The sequence below is a fragment of the Triturus cristatus genome, chromosome 9, assembly GCF_964204655.1.
Source record: "Triturus cristatus chromosome 9, aTriCri1.1, whole genome shotgun sequence".
Lineage (NCBI taxonomy): Eukaryota > Metazoa > Chordata > Amphibia > Caudata > Salamandridae > Triturus > Triturus cristatus.
This window is the reverse complement of record NC_140592.1, coordinates 308,551,392-308,572,302: the sequence shown is the minus strand read 5'-3', so window position 1 is coordinate 308,572,302 and position 20,911 is coordinate 308,551,392. Positions and strand designations below refer to the sequence as shown.

The window sequence follows — 20,911 nt, the reverse complement described above, 5'->3', positions numbered from 1 at the left end:
GGAAGTAGTTGAGGGCTCGTAGGTACAGGATAGAACGAAGGCCCATGCCTAAATTTCAGGACAAGAAAGTAGCGGGAATAGCAACCACAGCCTACTTCCGGCTCCGGAATTCTCCTGTGCTGGGCCTGGACCAGGTTCCCAGCAGAACGTCAGTGAGGGCTTCATTAAACTGGAGTAAGGGTTCTGAGGAGAAATATTCCAGCTGCAGCACCTCAGTCAAGATGTTAAGCTTGACTGCCACCGAAGGAAGCTGAAGGCCAGGGACCTCAGCCACACTTCACACCACCATAGCATTAGACACTCCCTCCTCCATAGTCAGGGTAGGGAAAGAAAGCATGCCAGTAGCTGGAAAAGTATTGAGTACATCGGCCTCACCCAATTCCTTACACTACTCCATTTCTTCTTTTGACTTGTCTTCTAAAGGGTCCATTCTCCCACTCCTAGCCCTTCAGAATAAGGCCTAGGAAACGACCTAGGACCAGGAGGTCCAGTCTGCGCCAGAATTATGCTACGCTTAGAGAAGAAAAATTGAATAATGTTTTAAGAATGACCGAATCATAAAAAGGTCCCATAGGATACACGGGCAAGACTTCTTAAAAGAAAGAACACTTAAAGTAGTTTGCTATTTCTCCAATCAAAACAGACTGAGATTAGCAATTCGAAGTTGACATAGGACGGCCTTCTTCCGGAAAGAGATATACCTATGATGGAGCAGGGTTTTCGTGGAATAAAACCTGCTCGTATTGAAGCCTTAGTAAAATTTAGTAACAGTGTGCGGTGAAAATTTATGTGGATTTTCTGCTCTGCATGAAGTTATGGGGTTAAAGGAATAAAAGGAAAATGCAAGAAAATTAAAAATCAGAAAGCTATGGGAAGGTGGACAGAGAGTTTGTCCTTCAAAGAATCCTGAATGTCTGCCAAGAACTTTGCATGAAAACATGATTTGATTCTTCGAGCGGAGGAAACGCTTCCTCTGGAGAGACACTAGCAGTACAAATGTTTTACAAAGATTGAATCTTATTTCCTGGGGTGGAAGTTGTCTTGATGAATAAATAAAAAAAATGGGACATTTATTGTGATGGACATGCCGAGAGTGGTGTGACAATACACCCCCTTCCATAGCCAATCAAATGTAGAATAACCCTTCGTTAAATACAAGTGTGGGTTGGACAATTGGGTTTTAGGGTATAATTGAGGTGCCTGGTGGGAGGGGTTAGGTTTGCACGTTCTGATGGTTGAGATGATCAGACTGTTTAGGAGATCGTCGCTGTTGTCGGTTTGCTGTCCTGTTCCTGTCTACTGATTCCTGACATAGTCTTTCCCTCTTCAACTCTCCTTGAGGGGCCTTGCTGCTATCATGGCCAAAGAGTAGATTTATTATTCCCATTTGGGTTAGTATAGATTGAAATCTGAATTTGCATAATCATTTGCAAATGTATTTTGTCTCTGAAACGTTTGTCTCTACGCCTTTCCACTCTTTTTATGCATTGTCATTGATATGAATTTGTCATTTTCTCTTCTGATGTTGTTTGCTCTGTGACGATCTATGATTTGTACTGTATGGTGGTACTGATCAGCATTATTTCACATTATTTAGATAAACATTATACATATACATATGAGTCGGTCTTTATTTAGAAGTGTATAAATTTAGATTATGAGTATTAGTTTTGAACTAAGTATCAGTTTGCCAAACCCTATCAACTATAAAAAGATTGCATCGCCATAATTGGTATACTAGAATGAAGATACAAATTGGTGATTGGGGAGTTTGGTACATTTGTGGAAATTCACTAACCCAGCGTGAAGGGACTTGGTGGGTAATCAAATTTGGCCTTGTCAGTAGGAAATGTATTATTCTCAGATCGCCGGATCACCTATTTGGGCTAAGCTGGTAGCCTCAAAATAAGCAACTTTGTGTTAAGGGGTGCGTGACCACCCTGGTTAAGTATACAAGAAATGGTTAAAGTGAAAAAAGAGCGTTGGTGGTCTTATCCCAAAATAAGACAATATCTATCAAATATGGATGTAGAGGATATGGATAAGCGGGAGATCGCATATAGCTTAGTTGAAGAACTTAAAGACATAAGGTTGAGGCAATTTTACAAGTGATGGTTACAAAACATGAAACCTGATATTTTTAGGGAAAATAGCTGGAAAATGTAAAACAGAAACCCAGGTTATCAGGGAGTGCATAGAAAGACATTAATTACATTTTACAATAATAGGATGAGTAAATTCAAGAGGATGCAGTTTTTTTTACAAACAGCTTGTTTATAGAACACCTCCATTTTTGCACAAACGTAATCAAGAGATAAATCTGCAGTACTTTATCCGATCATTGTACTTCATGGATATTCACCCACGCTGGTCGATCTCTCTCTCACAGAAAAATATATCTTCTATGTAGCTATAGTTGTGGCAAATCTTTTATAACACTACACTAGAAGACCGAAATAATACCAGTTTCAGTGATTGTAGAACCAAAATGATGAGGGCAAGGAGAAAAAGAGGAGGCATATGTAATAGATATAGGTGCAGGAAAAAATATGGAAACCTGTGGGAATTCTTAGTGACATGAACTGAAATTGCTATATGATTGCACTTTATAGGGAGTAATGTAAAATGCACTTGTCTTTTTCCTGAGGTAGTGGGGTTGAGGGTGAGGAAAAACTGAGTGAGACGCAAGAATCTTCTCTATATAAATCGATTGGAACTGCTTTGAGTTCACAATTTATAGACAACTATAAAACAAATGTTTTTTTTATTGGAGAGCAACTATAGGAGACTGCACTTAGGGTTACTCCAAAACAAACCACCACAAAATAAAAAGACCACTGAATTATTTAATGCGTACCGGAGGCAACACAGACATAGAACCTATTGATTGTTACCTTTTAAGGTGAAATTTAGATGCCAATTTAATATAGATGAAATGTATCCGTTTTCATGGAGGTAGCAGATGCATAGATGTATTCATTTTAGCATGTTTATAGATTTAATGTAGGTTTATATATTCCCCAACTTGAAAATAAAATAGATTGTGTAAAAATAAAAAAACATTTGCGTTGACCGTCTTCGATGAGCGCTGGGTCCTTGACTCATCTCAATTCTATACCCAAAATACCCTGCGATAACATAATATGCTCTAATTAAGCAGCAAAAGCACGAGTTGCAGAAAGGATTTGTGTTTCTCAAACGATTATGTAGAAAAAGGGAAGCAGAATGTAAAGATGGAATGTGGTGGTTGACATACAGGAAGACCACTATGAACCCTCCACAAAGAGGATTTGGAGTTAATTCTACAAGAACTATTCCAGCTGTAGAGTGTTATGCAAGAAGTGGAGAAACAGATTTCGCCACAATATTAGAATACCACGAATACCAGCAGCAATACTATCAAAAGATTTGGGAGATTATTCCAAGGATTGTTTCTTGGAACTTCAGGTGAAGCCCACTATCTTACTGGATCAAATGCAAAGTTCTGAAGCTGTCAGACAATGAGATGACTTGACCCAGGCATTTCCACAAGGGTGCTTTTCTGCCATAACAAAAAAAAAGCTGGGTAGTGCTCGGAAAGACAGACAATTCCATCAATGAATCCAGAACTAGGCATCTTTACGAAGTTTCATTAGTTTGCTGCAACAAAGGACCACAATTTGAGAAATCACACCTTGCTGCAAAAGGCAACGGTAACTTATAGATGAGGCTTTCATTGTATGCTACTTTTCAATCACAAGTTTTCAGTTGTAATTGTCGCAACTCAGAAAGACGCTAACAGACAACTCGATACTCAGAATGAAAAAACCTGCAAAGTGGGGCCAAACAAATGTTCAATTCTGCTCTATCCATCAAATAACAAGTGGTGAAAACAGTTATGCAGACTCATGTAAAGAGGGCCAATAGAAGATGGCAGGTCAGGGTACTGAAAAGTGTCCTCTTATTCACGAAGTGGTTACTGAGGTGTAAGTCCTAGATCAGTTGTCCGTTGAGGTAGAAGGAAGTTGGACTGCTAATTGGAATATTAACGCAAATTTTTCTGAAGCAAGATTTGGTGTTTCCTAAGCCTGTTCAAATGTTGATAGCTCAGAAGCTAAAGATAACCCAGGATGTTGGTAACCTGCAATCTTGGATTACGTATGTAGGCACTGGGAACATTTACTGTAGTTGGCTCTGCAAATGTTCAGGTTGGTCACTTGTAGCTTCCTTAAACTACAACTGACAATATGGAGTGATAATAGCACAATACTTGGATTGCCCCTCATTCCACCCATCCGATGTACTAGGTGGTACACAGAGACCATCATTACTAAACTGTCATCAACTACCACAACTCTGAAAAGATCAGCTTTCCTGCTTGGTGACATTCATAAGGAACACTGCCCACCTCAACCCCTGGTGTACCTTCTCCTGCCCAAAAGCAACTGTACCTGGTGGTAGCTCTGGTTGTTCCACTGGGGTATAGGGTTAGGTCTCAAGTTATATTCGTCTATCACCCGTTCCCTGTCTGAGGCCAGCAGCTTCACGGAGATTTGATACTCACATCCACAATCCTGGCGTCCAGCGTACCTTAAGAGACATTAAAAAAAAGGGTTGTGTGTTAGTCTAGTTTCATGGCAGGCACTAAATATGCGGCCTCAGGACTGATAACACTGGCCTATAACAAAGAAAAGAGGAGCAGCAAAAATATAGCCGGGTTTGTAGGGAAGACTGACCTTGGAGATAGAAGTAAAGCGAAAGAGATTCAGTTCTCTGGGGAGTGGTGTAATATGCAGAGAAAGACTCATCAGCAAGGTAGTTTTAGGCTGGTCTGTGGAGGGAGAACAAACAATGCACAGTGAAGACAACAGACAGAGAGAGGTAAGCCGTTTTGTGGGAGAAAGATTGCCAGATGTTTGGAAGTGCAGCAAAGAGAACGTTGACCAGTTGTGTGGCGAGAATAGAAGCAGTGTGACTAAAGAGAGAGCAGAAAAGAGAAATTTGAGTCTGTATGAATCAGACAGTACACTGTGTTATAGAGAACAGTATAGGAAAAGATGATAAAGTTACTTACCTTCAGTAAGAATGTTCTTGACAGATACTCTAGCTACAAATTTCTCACCGCTTGAACCTCCATAGGCACCAGACTAGATGGGTAAAATCTAAATAGTTCTGCAACGGTAAGTGGCGCCACCAACTCAATGTCAACATCACTCCAGATGTGAGATATAGAGTCATATTTATTTATTTTATTTAAGAAGTTTTCTATAGCGCTGGCCTGACCCTAGGGTATCGGAGCGCTTTACAGCAGGTACATAGCAGATAATCCCCAGATACAAAATAGACGAGCGACATGTTAACAGAAGAACGCAAAGTAAAAGAGCAACACAGTGTAGTGCAGGACAGTTTTGCCTTCAGGATTATTCGGAGTCTTAGAGCTGGAGCAGAGCTCGATGTCCGCTGGCTGCCTCGAGCGATCCACTCCCTAGGGAGCGGTTGAAGGAACAAGGTTTTGAGTTGGCTTTTGAATTCTACAAAGGAGGGAATGGTTCTGATGTGAGGGGGAATGGAGTTCCAGATTTTAGGAGCGCTTCCGGTAAAGGATCGATACGCAGTTTTCTTTTCTTCTAGTTTTTGGTGGGATGAATAGGAGGGAGTTTGAACTTCTCAGGTTCCTGGTCTGGCCTGCTTTTTGAGTTTTTTTGCCAGGTATTCGGGTTTGCCGGTGTGAAGGGCTTTATGGGTGAGGCAGGCTGTTCTGAAGCTAATCCGCATTTCGACTGGAAGCCACTTAAGTTCCCTGAGTGCAGGGGAGATATGCTCTAATTTCTTGATACCGGTGATCATTCTGGCAGCCGCATGCAGCATTGTTTTGATGGGAGCCAGATGTGATTTAGGAATTCCTGAGAGGACTGCGTTCCCATAGTCCAGTCTTGACAGTACCAGAGATTGAGTGGCCTGTTTGAGATCACAGGGCGGAAAGAAGGGTTTTACTTTGTTCAGTAGTCTGAGGTTAAGGAAAGCACTTCTGGTCGAATTCTTAACGTGTCTCGTCATGTTCAGTTTTGGGTCTAGAGTGATGCCTAGAGATTTGACAGTCTGCAAGAGTGAGATTCCCGCTGAGCGCATCGATGGCCTTTAACCATTCACCAATTTGGGGGTTATCTTCCTTATTCGAGATGAGGAGTGTCTCAGTCTTATCAGGATTTAGTTTAAGGTGGTTGCATGTCAGCCAGTGTTGGACATCTCTCAGTACATCATTGAGTCTTTGAATGTCTTTGGTAGAGGTAGTTTCCAGATAGATCTGAGAATCATCAGCGTAGAGATGGAAGCGGATGTTGGCTTTCCTGAGTAGTTTGGAGAGCGGTTCCATGTAGATGTTAAAGAGTTGCAGTGACAGCACCGAGCCTTGAGGGACGCCCTTGTTGACTTGTTGAAGGTCGGAAGTGAAGTTTTTGTTTTTTATTTTTTGTGAGCGATTGTGCAAAAAGGAGGAGAACCATTTGAGGACTACCTCGCCAAGACCAGCTCTTTCTTGGAGAGCCCTTATTAGGAGTTTGTGATCTACCGTGTCAAATGCTGCCGAGAGGTCAAGGAGAATGAGGAGGCAGCATTGGTCAGAGTCTAGTGATCCGTGGATATCGTCGATGTTGAGGATCGTGGTTTCTATGCTACAGCCTTTTCTAAAGCCAGTCTGGTGGGGGTCCAAGAGGTTGATGTTGTCCAGGTGCTGGGTTAGTTGATGTAGTATGCATCTTTCTAGGGTTTGTGAGAGAAGGGGGAGGTTTGACACAGGTCTAAAGTTGTTCAGATCCGTAACGTCTAGGCCGGTTTCTTTCAACAGCGGTGTGACTTGACCCATTTTAAGGCAGTCTGGAACGACTCCGTTTTTCAGGGAGCTATTTATGATCGTGCTTCAGAGCGGAGCGAAGGCGTGCTTCAGTTTTTTGGTCAGTAGGGGAGGAATGGGGTCTAGGACATGAGCTGAGGGTTTGGAGGTGGAGATCAGTGTGACTATCTCAGTTTCTTGAATGGGGCGGAAGCTTAGCCAGGAATTGGGAGAGGTACCAGGAGAAAGATCAAGCGACCCAGCCACGATGCTCTTCGTGGGGTGCGTGTTGTTGACGTCCAGTGAGAGTTTGATTTTAATGATCTTATCATTGAAGAAGTTGGCGAAGTTATCGCATAGTTCTTTGGATGCCTGTATAGAGGAGGACACGGGCTTGGAGGTTTGTTGTCTGATAATGTTGTAGAGCTCCTTGGGTCTGTTTTTGGCACTGTCCAGCGCCGAACGGAAAAAGCTGGTTTCTTGTTTTTGATGCGATTGTTGTACTTCCTACGGGCTGAATTAAGTTGATCGCGGAGGATGGAGGTAGGGTTATTTTTCCACTTTTTCTTTGGCTCTTAGTTTTCTCCTTTCAGGGTTGAGGTCAGAGTTGAACCAAGATCTGGATGGAGTGGCTCGGCTCTTTTTCAGCTTTAGGGGAGCTAGTGGTCAAGCATGGACACTAGCTTTGCGTTGTAACACTCATGGAGTTCATTTGTGGAGAGGTGGTCGTTGGTGTCGGGGAGAAGTGAGCTTATCCGTTCTTCAAGGACTCCCACGGGAACCTGAGAGACGTTTCTCAACCATTTGGGGGGGGTCTTGCATAGGCGTTTGAAAGAGAGTTAGTTGGTTGATATGGAATAAGATCATGTGGTGGTCTGACCAGTCGACGGGGAGTATGTGATTGATTGTGATTGTGTTTGAGCGATGATGGCATCCAAGGTGGCTCCTTTGTAGTGCGTCTCCTCTGTGCAGTACTGTATTAAATTGTTGTCACAGAGGAGACTGCATAGCGATTGGATTAGCGGGTGGTTAGTCTTATTCCACCGCAGGTTAAGGTCGCCAAGAATTAGATTATTGGCATCTCCGAGTGCACCATGAGCTATCAGGTCAGATAAGTGATGCCTGAATGCGGCGGTGTTACCTGGAGGATGATAGAGAAGGTGGCAGAGTAAAGTTCCATTATCTTTGGTCTTAATGTTGGTTGAGAGACATTCAAATGTGTTGTAATTGTATGAATCTATTTCCGTGAAGACCATGTTGTCTTTATCGATGATAGCTACCCCTCCCCTCGCTGGTCTTTTCTGTCTTTGTTGATGATTGAAAAACCTGGGGGTACAAGCATGTCTAAGCATGGTGAGGATAGCTCATTGAGCCAGGTCTCCGTGATGAAGGCAATGTCAATGTCATGCGAGAGGATGGCATCTGCTAGTTCAGTTGCATGCAAAGAAGCCGACCTGCAGTTGATGAGCAAGCAGTTGGTGAAAAGCTCTTTGTTGCTGGTGATCTTTTCTTTGGGCGCCCTAGGTAGGGTGGTGAGGACGGGCGGTCTCGGGGGTTTGTGGAGGGAAGGTCTTTTCGGAGACCCGTGATCACTTGGATTTTGGATTTAGGGGAGTCAAAGTGGGGGAGGGGGTGTCATATGAGGAGGCTAAATCGGCTGCTTCATTGTCGGACATGGCTGCTTCTGTTCTAGTGGGTCAAGAGGTCGGGGGTTTGGTATCGGTATTTGAGCGTCTCTGAGCCCTAGTGGGAAGAACTGCGATTGTTGAGACTTTTTGTGGCCAGGGTTCCATGTCCAGTCTTGGGGGTCTCCGGAGCGGAGTTTCGTGGGTTTTTGAGGGCCAGGAGGGGCTCTTGTGGCTGTTGGTGTTGGAAGTGGGGGGAACCCAGGGTGGAGATTGGTGGGGTCTGCGTGCCTTATCTAGGTTGGAGAGGATTTCGGTCAGGCCCCGGGAGATTGAGTCTATCTGGTTTTCTAGTGACGCGAGTCGCTGCACCACGGAGTCGTGGGGGGGAATCCTGGGGGGATTCGCCTCGTGTGGTGTAGGTCAGGTTTATGGAGTGTTGTCTCTTGCTCATTGTGTAGGGCAAGGTGTACCCTTTTGTAATCCTGGGAGGGGGGTGAATTGGGTCATGAAATTAATTTGAGTTTCTGAGATCTGTGTGGGAAGTAGTGAGGTTAGAGGTCACTGTCGGCGGAGCTCGTTCATGAGGTTGCGGTGGGAGGGTCCAATTAGGGAGTGGAATTGTGTTTTCCTTAGGGAGTTGTGGAGCATGGTTAGTAGGGGTACTGTAGTGTGAGGTGACTCGGGGAAGGTGGATAGTGGGAGCATGGGGTGGGGTGGATTGTGTTTCCTGTTGGGGCCAATTCGCTGTAGGTGGGAGCAGGGTTCATACATGTATGAACATGTTCAATCATATATGCCATTACCCACTAATGTCAGCTGCTATCATTTTTTCCACACCATCAGGAGTACACGAAATTGACAGAAATCCAATGCATAAAAATTAACTTGGAATCTTATTAAGTACACTACAATAGTCTTTAGAACAGTGAGGCAGGGGATTGGGAGAGGGATCTACAGGTAGGTACAGTATCCACCCAAAAAGTCATTACCAATGATAATTTATTCTTCTGTGGGATAGTTCAACCTATAGAGTACTCCTCTAATGAATCCATACCAAAGCAATAAAACCTGCAGGAGGAGGGTAAGAGGAGAAACTCTAGCAATAGCCATGTCATAGCGGTATACACAGACAACTGCCTCCTCAATTGTTGCGGCAACAATGTTTGATGAGAAGGAGAACCAGACCTTTAGAACAGGGTGACGTCCACACCAGCTAGGAGCACTCCAGGTTAGTGGGGAAGAATGGGTCTTAAACCGGCAAGGGAGACCCAGCATGTCCAAAACACCTAATATAAGGACACCATATATTTTCTTTAACACTGCAGCCACCAACAATCTTAGTCTAACTATGCCTGAAGGAATCCACATGTCTAGCAATTATTTGCCAACCAAACCATTGCGGAAATGAATGCCACATTCACACCAGGTAAAACTAGGTGAACCAACCTCACAGTCCTTTGACAGAAACCTGAAATGTACAGGAAGCAGTATGGAGCCTACATAGAAATACTAAGACACTAGACAAAAGAACTAAGTTGAAACCACAACTAAGACTGTAGACCAGAGGATGCCTACTTTGCTCAAGCACTAATCCTTCCAAAAATAGGGTCAAGCAAGCCCGCTGATGCCCAGAGCAAGGTAAAACACAACATAACAGCCTAAAAGATCCCCTGTAAACATATTGACAAAGGTGACGTGGAGGAAAAGACAAAAAGCAACTGTGTCCTTGATGAAAAAATACCTCCACCTTGACACCTTAAAGCATGTCCTATTTACACACCTTGTACCATACATACCTTAGATATACAGGTAGTGCCAAAATGAGGATCCATACTGTAAGGGAATACCACAAAATACCTCAAGGTTGCACGCTTACTCGGTTTCAAGAAGCCATGCAATAACATCACCATAAAGGAACAAACCTTTCCTTCAGTAACACTATTTCTAGTGCATATTCTGTCTATTCCTCACCTGGAGTATAGTCCTGATGGCAGACTGGATCCCAAGAATTTTCCTCAGCAATTCCCTCGGTAGGTGGTGTTGTGCGGCTCAGAGTCAGATCTGCCCAATCCCGGACGTGATGTAGGGGCCCCTACATAGTCGCAGCCTCCACACACTAACATCAGTTTCGTTCTCAAATCAATCTTCGTGAGACGTCAAAGATGGAGCTTTAGAAATCAGCTTGTGCAAGTGTGCAGATCTATAAATGGGAACCTTAATAACATGGACAAAGAGAGTCCATTCCTTAGAACAGAGCAGTAAGTGAGTCGGTGAGAAAACTGCAGTTACAGTAACCACCGGAAAAAGCGCAACCGAAGGTAAGTAACTTTATACTTCTAACTGCAGATTCCTCATAGTGTGAATAGATACAACAGCAGTACCTCGGTAGGTTGTGGATCGGCGCAATGAACAAACCAGCACATCCTGCAGAACTGAACAGGCAAAATGCACTTCCAGGTGGACCGGATTATTCAGGCAGTAGTGCTTTGTGAGTGTGTGAACCAATGCCTATGGAGCAGCATGGCAGATTTTAAAGACTGACTCTGAGACAATATCCTGCCCGCATTATCAACAATGCACAAAAACGAGCACGCAATACCAATAGGTCAACCCTTCTCGAATCACAGACAAAACCAGAATCAGACCTCATCACATGTGTGACCACTTTCACTCCAGAGTCTAACTTGTTAAAAAGGGTCATCAATAAACACTGGCGAATATTAGACTCGGGTGATCTGTCTCTAAGAAAACCGAGATTTGCATTCAAACGCACAGCTAACATCAAGGATCTCCTAATTAACACTAGACCCAAACCACCGGCCCCTACAGTCTCGAATACCTTGTGGAACTTGCCTCCGGTAAGCGGGCATCACCCCTGTGGCCAATGTGTGGTCTGCCCACTTACCCGAGTAAGCAAAACAGTCCAATTAACTAGCAACTGGATTTGGACCCAGAAGAAACACACAAATTGCAACACACGCAATTGTATTTATCTAATCACATGCCCGTGTTCGTTGCAATACATTGGGATGACCACACGCCCAGTAAAGACAAGACTAACCGAACACAGAAGCAATGTACGTTGCAAAAAAACTAACACTAAGATGTGTTCTCACTATGCGGCACATAATCATACACCAAATGAGCTAAATTGGACTATTTTAGAGGCCTTCCCAGTTATCACCAAAGAAGCCCTCTTTAGGAAGGAACAATGCTGGGTGTTCAAGCTTGCGTCACACACGAGGGGCCTGAACGATGACATACCTTGGGCTGAATTGAATCACTAAAACAAGCCCTTCCTATGCCACCCTGAAGTTTTGTCCGCATCAACCCACCCCCCCACCCCTCCACCCCTCCAACCCCCTGTTCATCTTGGGTTGTGCCTTAAGGTTTCTATGACCTACATCTGCAATACCCCCAGGGATCACATTAACAGAAAAGGAAAATATTTTTGTAAAAATAATTACAAATATTCTTTTCCAAGAGAGGTATCATAAATAACTACACGTGTCAATATACACGGTGAATTGTTGCAATCACTCTCACCCCCCGACCCATCCCGCCCCCCCCCCCCTTTCTCACCCTATTGACTTAGTTACAATCACATAACTGTAGTTGTCCCGTTCTGATATGGCCGCCGTTTACTTCCATACGCGCCGGATGTCACATGACATGAGCGCTAGTAGAGCCCATTCCAATATGGCTACTACGTCCAGGGACGTCTTTCAACTACGCTATTTAAGATGCACCCGGGAAGTATCCTGCACGGGGCCCAGAGCGAGGGTAGGACGCCAGCAAGTTGCCAGTCTACCTACGTGAGTACCGTGATCGTATGACTGGATCCCGTTGGTAAGCCCGTTCGTCAGTCTTGTCAGTATGCGTATGTAATTTTGACCCCCCCTTTTTCTCCTATTTTTCTCCTATCTGTTCCTCCCATCTGTGGTTGGCCTCCCCATAGAAATCGGAGCAACTATTGTGCTCTGTTCTCATCCCCGTCTGTCCGGAACTAGGTCGTGAGGGGTGAGTCTTTTACCTAATTGTGCTTCGTTTACGGTGTAGTATGTCCTAAAATCAGCGCGTTTTGTGGCATGCCTTCACACAAGTATGCGAACTAGTTCACGAACAACCTCAGCCTTCCCTGACCCACAAACGATCGTTGTAATCAATGCCTCTCTTTCGTTCCACGTTGACATTATGTTACTAGTTTTATCGATTTTATTCCTAAATATTCCTGCCTGCCTTTGGATACCGGTTTGATGGATTCACACGTGCATAGCACAGGATTACTTTATAGCATCACACAGTACTTTTATTGAATATACAAACTGGTATGCGACATAGTCACTCGAGACCTTCTATAGTCCGTCCACGTTGCACGGTACCGTCGGAACGATCACGACGTCTGACACCCTACCATTAGAAGGTCCATGACGTATCTACTCCGTCTTTTCACCACCCACTGGTCAAATACCTAGAGTACACTAAGAGTATACCTGTGTACTCTTTTTCTTCACTGAGGCGCACTGATGTCCAGTACATTCACTATATGCCGATGGCTGGTTTTATCGCTGGTTATTGTTACCTTGTCTCCCCCCCCCCCTTTTTTTGTTGTTTCTCCCTTCTACCACAGGTCTATCCTCATCTCAGTACCAGTTCCTTATTAATCACCCCCTACCGTTCCAAGCAACTAGTGCTAAAACGGTAGTGCACTCACCTTTAAACGTTCTATTTTTGGTCCTGACGAAGTGCCATTGACCCTTTTTGGGGCAGCTGGGGCACGAAACATGTTGACCACACCCTCACATGACTAGCCCTTACGGACCATCACTCCTAATTAGGGCTTCTACACCTCTTTTTACCAAGGCTAGAGCTACCTCATTAATAAAATACTTAAGTAGGACGCCCTATACCTTTTTTAAAACATCTCACTCCTCGTGCACTACCCTGCCCTCACACCCACACGCACCCATACGGCTTCTTCAAAAGATCCCCGACAAAGAGCCCCGGTTTCGGGAGCCCGTCAGGCATTGCAGCGCCGGCCTGACGAGGGGCAAATGCCCAAATGATGAAGCATGACATCCCTTGGGGTGTGTTAGGGCATTACGAAGAAAGACCTGTGCTTCCCCACTTCCTCCCCCTCCCTAACTAGCTACCCATAGGAACTGCTCTTCCTGTTCTCAAGATTTTAAAGACTGGCACCCTGTGTACCAGCGCCACTGAGCAGCCTTTGGTCTGGTGGAATGTGCACGCATGCCTTTGGATTCTGTTCCTTGGACACTTTGTAGCAGAACAATCACTAGGATATTGTTAGTTTCCTGACAGCTTTACCTTTTGTCACCCCAGAAGAGTCTACAACAACTGATGGTCCACCCGATAATCCTTTGTAAAATCGATGTACACAATCAGAGCTTTTTTTATGTCTAAGCAATGTAGTCTTTCTTCTTGCTTAGATAGATGAGGCGGGGCGAGAAAAGCTGGCTACTACAAGTTTGTCCAGGAGGAAGATAGTAAACGGTTGCTAGACAGACAGTGCTTGCAATTCACTCACACGACGAGTAGATGTTATCACTATGAGGAATGCCGTCAAAGTAAGCAGAAGAGAGGACTGCTGTACATTGGCTCAAATGGAGTGCACGGGGAAAATGAAAACCAGATTGGTTTTGGTTGGAACTTTCCGTTGAGAAAACGCATCACAGCAGGTGATTTAAAATTAAGATGGCTGATCAGGTAAATATAAGAAGGCTGAAAGATACAGCAAATAATCTTTCTTTAACTGATGCCATAGCAAGGCCTTGATGAGCTAAAGATCAACATAAAAGCAAAATATCAGGCAACTGTGCATGTAAAGGTTGGTTATTTCGTAAAAAAACACCATACAACAAACCTCTCCCATCGTCCCAAATAGACTGTTTTGGTCAAGGGACGCCTGGCTGCCAATATGACACTTAGTTGACTGCTACTGATCGCCCTTCTAAAGTACTGTCACTGCTCAATTTCCTGGCATAGAGTTGTAGGTTGTGCAGGCTCGGTTGCAGAACACTATCCAATAGCTGCAGCAAGGTGTTCCGCCACTGGATATTGCTCATGGCCAGAAGTTCTGGGTACCACACTCACCTCGCCAAGTCTGGAGCCACTAGGGTAAATTGGACGTAGTAGTTCCTCATCTTTATGAGAACCTTGATCAGGAGAGGCAGAGGTGGGAAGGCGTTGAGGAGTCCCTAGCTTCAATCCAAGCAAAAGGCATTTGAGTGACAACTGCCCTGGGAAACTCTAATGAGGAAAAGCTTATACAGTGCACATTCTCGGCAGTGGCGAAAAGATTGAGTCAGGGTTCTCCCCACTGCTGGATGACACACTGAGTGTAGCTGCCAATTGTGATCCGTCAGGCAGTGGCAGCTGAGTTGGTCTGCCCTGCCATTTTAAAGATCTTGCCAGGTGCTGTACAACCAAGAGATGACCTAACGATTCAGTCATTTCTAAAGGCGCAAAGACTCTTGGCACAAGACCCACAACCCCAACCGCCCTGTGTGTTGCACTAACACATGCCAATGGTGTTGTCCGTGACAAAATATACCTGCCCCCTCTTTATGGACAGGAGGAATGCTTTCAATGCCAGGTGAATCGCCAGCAGCTCCTGCAAACTGATGACCATAGGCTTCTGATCGCCACCTTCATAGAGGTCCTCCCCAAAAACGATGCATCAGTCATTACCATTAGCTCTGCGTGAGGTATAAAGAGGAGTCCGCCACTGGTCCAATTGCAGTTCAGCAGCGAACACTGTAGATCTCCTGTTGTCCCCAACATCACCTGGATAGAATCTGAAAGAATCCCCTGATACTGGGCACACTGAGATTTCAGGTCCTACTGCAGAGCCCGCATTTCTCACCTGGTGTAATCCACAAGCAGGATGCAGGAGGCCAAGAAGTCTCAGAGCCGCTCTAACTGAGATCCATGTCAAAGTTTGACACATTGCGATCATAGCTCAAATGTCCTGGACTCGTTTAGGTCCAGGCTTGGAAGAGCACCATTTCCAGGATGGCTACAATGAAAGGAAGCCTCTGTGAAGGAGTCATTTGTAACTTTGGAATGTTGATGGAAAACACCAGTGATATTAACAGGTCCGTCATTGTCTGGAGGTGGTCCACAACTGTCTGAGGCAAGTTTGCCTTCAACAACCAGTCATCGAGCTATGGGAAGGCTAGTATTCCCAACCTCTGAAGGTGGGCAGCGACCACCACCATCACTTTCGTGAACACATGAGGTGCACCGGGAAGGCCAAAGGGAAGCAATGAGAACTGAAAATGCATGTGGCATACATGAAGCCACACGTAACGTCTGTGGGACAGCAGTACAGGAAATGGGCACCATCCAGTCTCCTGTATCCAGGGAAGACCGCACTTGGGCCAGGGTTAGCATTTTGAACTGTCCTTGTGCATGAAGTTCAGAGGGCGAATTCGAGGATAAGAGAGAGGCCTTTGTTCTTCTCCAGCATCAGGATGTCACAGGAATAACACCCAGTCCAAAACTTTGGTGCTAGTACCTTCTCTATGGCTCCCATTTCCAAGATAGCCTGAACCTCTCCTAGCAGAATGAACAAATAGTGCTCCAGGAGGTGTTGCAGCGTAGGAAGCACGCTTGGAGTGGTGGACAGGAAAGGAAGTGAGTTTCCATTTAGGATGAATTGGAGCACCCACTGGCCTGATGTAATTCTCTGCCACCCGTGGTGGTACAATGAGATCCAACCTCTTATCGAGTGACTGTGCACCGCTGAGGGCAAGTTAAAGCGATGTTGAGGTGGCCAAGAAGCGAGGGGGATGGATTGGGTACTTTATTGCCCCTGTGGGCCTGGACATTTGCTGCATGATCCCGGATACCCTGACCTCTGCCTTGAAAAGTCTTGGAGTTCTGCTGTTTCTGCGGCAAAGCCTGATATGGCCTCAGCTGGAACCCTTTTCTGAAGCCTCGAAAGGGGTAAAGTTGTTGCGAGAACTGCCACGTATTTGCTGCCAGTGAGCGGAATGTGTCCTTGCTTGCTTTAAAGCGATCTGAAGGCTGAGTCGCATGGTCTCCGAAGAGACGTGCGCCACCCAATAGCATGTCAATCAGGGACTGTTGAATGTCACTGGAGAACCTGTGAAAAGAATACAAGCATGGCGCAAAAGCACCACAATGGTACCAACAGCCCTACCGAAACAGTCAGCAATGTTTAAGCAAATCACATATTTCGCTGTGTTCTATCCTTTGTGTATGATCTGCCGAAGGTTAGTTCTGAGGTCCTCCGGGAATGGTGGCAAGATCTCAGCCACCTTGTTCCACAATGCCGCGAATAGCCACTCAGGAGCTGCTGGATATGAAAGACTGGAAGGCAATACCGGCAAAGGAAAACATGTGCTTCTCAAACGTGCCTGTATGCATTGACTCACTAGACTCTCCAGTGTGGGTTTGTTTCAGGAGAAAAGCAGGGTCTCCTGGAGTTGGTCTGTTGCTCCTCCCTATCTGCCTGTTCACTGGTAGGCAAAATTCTTTATTTGCCCAGGTGCAAGGGGCGACTTCCAAGTTCAAAAGGACTATTGGCACCTCCTCCGTGAAAATTAGGATGACAGAAGTCAAAGTGGTTTTACAAAAATGAGATCTGATGCTAAATAAGTATTTTTTTGTTTTGCAACTGCATTTATTTAGTGCTTTCTACCTCTGACTAAGTGTTGAGGCACTTTATGCAGGCGAGCACCCTGCTCCGGAACCCACAGTCAGTGGGTAGTCCAATGGTTATTGGTGGTTACTGGGATTAGCCTTGGACTCAAGGAAACCATTTCACACATGTACCCCCATTTGTTTGTGCTGGATACAATTATTAGGAGTTAGATATGATCATTAAAGCGGATAAGTGAATTCATGCAGATGGTTGGTGGGATTACCAGAGTACCTAGACGAGTATTCTTAAGTTGAGGGGGTATGACTTTCAAAGGAGAGGTTGTGATATTTGAAATGAAGTGTGGACAATTTTCAGAAATACAATAGATACTAAGGCAAACATTCATCTGACTTAGAGTAGACGTTTTCAGAGAGAGCAGGCATGCAGAAAATGGAAAATGAAGAGGGGGGGTCTTTCAAAAGAATTGAAATTGAAAGAGGCAACAACTGAAAGTTTTAATTGAAGGTGAGGTTTTCAAGCCGGGTTTTAAGACACTTGAGGAGGCTTTTTGAGATCGCATGCAATCTAGAGATGCAAAACTATAGAAACAAACCCATCTGCCTATAAAAGCTATTAGGTACTTTTGATCTGCAGTATGTACATTTTTAGGCACTTTTGATGCAGTGAACAGTCTTTGCTTCTAAGCAGCCCTAGACGACTGCTTCAGCAAGGACAGCTGATCAACTCAGGAGCTTGAAGGATAATGTCATTCACTGGATGCACATAGAGGGAAGTAAGAGCTTTAGGGTATGCTTGAAGGAAGCAGTAACCTCATGATCAGAGCTTCATACCACAATATATGGGGTATGTGATGCAAACATCAAAAAACAGAAAACGCTGCTGCAAATGTCTTCTGATGTCTGCCCTTAAGTTTCATTCACAATATTAATTACAAAGGCATGGGAGTTGCATTGTGGATGCCCCTGGTTAGCATAGCAATAGAGGAAGGTATGGACATCTTCCCTAGACAGTGGAAGTGTGTTATCTGAATGCATGCTGATGGAGGGCAGAGACTCAGACACTAGAGTGGGGAGTGGAGAGACAGGGTTACCTCCACAAACCTCATGAAGACCCAGCCAACAAATGGTGGCATACCAGCTCGTCCCGAGCACTGCCAACCAGAGGATAGCAGGGGTGAGGGCGAGACTGGAGCCTTTGCCATTCAAAGCAAGAAGTGTCCAGGTCTGGCCCGCCTGCCGCTTCAGAATGATGACAGTCAGGGACAGAGATCCCACACCACACCATACCATACTCATGCTGCAGGTACTCCTACCTGGAGCCAGCCCCATTGCCCGTGTCTCCCACTGCGATAAACATCACTTAACAGAAAGCGTGCATCTGCAGGGCAGCCCGAGAAGGACACCCAAAGGAGAACCTAAGCTAAAGGCCTCTTGAGTATGAGCCAGTGGATACCAACTCTGTGTTCAAGGTTTCAGTACTGAAAGCTTGCCTGTCTTTTATGCTGTGCTATTAGACCAGTTTGGGTAATTAAAGGTTCTGGCTACGCAGTGGTCTTTGGGACGTGGTCAGGTACATGAAATACAAATTTAAGTGCATGGAGCCAATTAGCTTTGTTGTGTACACAATAAACAGATGATCTAGCATAAGGCAACATGTCATAATATAGCAGAGCATGGCCGAGCAACATATTATTATTAAACTGTATAACATAACACAAAGATAAAAAAAGCGTGGTTTAAACATCCATTCCAATGCAACATGCCACACCATACAACGTTGGTGTCCTTTACAGAAGTGGGCTACTGCTCATTTGCAGGTATGTATGGTCACTATGCTTCTATACTCCTCACTCACAGTAGTGAAGAGGGTTGGGAGGAAACTGGAGGTCCTACACTCAGGACAATACAGACTATGTGTTGGCGCCCAGAAGAAAGTTGGCCCAATTGATGCACAACATGAATGGCATACTTCACGGCAGTCAAGAGCTGCTGAAGGAATGTACAAAGGGAAGAGAGTCTTTAGGTGTTACCACAAGGATTAGTAGGTCCTGAGCCATAAATTATTGATTAAACCTCAGGCATTGGAAGACAAATGTCAGTCGCTACAAAGTTCTGACTAAAATATAAATTATTTGGTTGACATTAAATCTGCCAAGGAATCTCATGGGATATGTCATGCCATTGAGCTTAAGCCCAATCTCCGGAGTGTGTGGTATAAGCATCTTTCTTGTCCACTAGGAAATGCATTTAATACCCTCCATTTCCATTGTTATTCATTGCAATCATTTGTAATTCCACTCACCATCACTGTCAGTACCTTACAGTGTAAGACAAGATGATAGTTTGACAAATGCCCTGGGGTCATATCTGCAGTCACTTACAAGAAATGGAGACCTTAGCAGAATGCTAATCTGCATCGACCCATTTGCCTAATGTGATATCCTCACATTTGCAATATACAAGTGGCCCCTACCTCCTACTATAGAGGCACAGAAGCAACTGCTAGAGGTTCATTTGTCTTTTAACTATTAGGATAAGCTGCATGAACTCTCCCTTCTCAACGTTCTTTAATAAAAGTTTATTGAAAGAGGACTAAGAAGGATTGTCATCTTTCAGACTGCTGTTCTCTGTGAAACAGTCTGCTTGCTCCTGTGCCATGAAAGGCTGGTAGTCTTCATTGTTCTAGGCCCACTAAGCAATGCACTTCAGTTATAGCTTTCATACTTTGGATCACTAAATCATTACGAGATTGAAACACAAGAAACCCACTGCAGAGTAAACTACCTTTCCTAAATAAGCCTTCGGGCGTAAGAGCCAAGAATCTATCATAGCGATGTCTACGCCATGCTACACCTCCTGGCTGTAAGATAATCCAATGTTAGCTCTTACCCGAAATGTTGACTTAAAATAATGTAATCTTCATTTGGTAGGTGCTCTGCTTCAATTCCCTTGCCTTCTTGGACATTTCCATTTGCAGACACGCATTCTCATCATTCAAGTTGTATTAGTTGTTCTGAGTAAGCTGGTGCTAGACTACCTAGGTCATTTGTGGCAATCACTGCAAATACTTTACAGTCAGCCATTAGATAAAGAAAGTAAGCTGCAAGTGCCCTATGATTCCTTTTCAATCCTGGTGAACATTGGTTTAGTGGCCACTGGAGTTCAAAAGGACACATTCTTGTGGCTGTGTCCTTTGCACTGTAATGTAATATTCACTGGTATATGTATTTAATATGAAACATGAAATTATGAGGTGAATCCTTGGGGGTGGGGGATAGTGATATACCAAGGAACTCCCTTAATCTTGCCACTTATTCTCATCCATGAATGTATATCTAATCAAAGTAGTCAGATTTTCTTAAAAAGATCCAATAAAGGAGTCTGGGTCAGAATTCCGGGGTCACATATGCACTTACGTTAAATTCACATTTGGTTCTTCTACAGTCTGTTACCACTGTTGGTTTATTTGCTTATACACAAAAGTTGTGACTATGTCCCAATTAATGAGGGCACTTAATGGGATTTTTTCCCGCATTTCTGAGTGTTCATTTGATTTTACAATTTACAAAATCCATTTACAATACAATGGAACTTCCTCAAACTTCATATATGAAAGGAGGGGGGGATATTTGACACTTATTTTTCATATTCTCCTTTGGAATTTTTGTAAAATCTGAAAGTGGTATAAATGTTGTTACTTAAAAAACAAATGTGTGATGCTTCTGAGGTAAACCCAGTTTGCTAAAAATTATTCATAAGAATATGAATCTCGGGATGAAACCTTGCAGAAGATCACCGTCTGTGATGCTCCATTTCCCTGCTA

General features: G+C 44.4%; 1 protein-coding gene across 2 annotated transcripts in view; it reads right to left on the bottom strand.

The window, feature by feature from the left end:
• LOC146797804 (F-box only protein 27-like) overlaps positions 1–20,911 on the bottom strand; it is a 377,425-nt gene that overhangs the window by 98,297 nt on the left and 258,217 nt on the right. For both annotated transcript variants that reach the window (XM_085624989.1, XM_085624988.1), the window contains exon 9: positions 4,431–4,569. In XM_085624989.1, the coding sequence (XP_085481115.1) occupies positions 4,431–4,569 (139 nt within the window). The remainder of the gene's footprint in view (positions 1–4,430; positions 4,570–20,911) is intronic.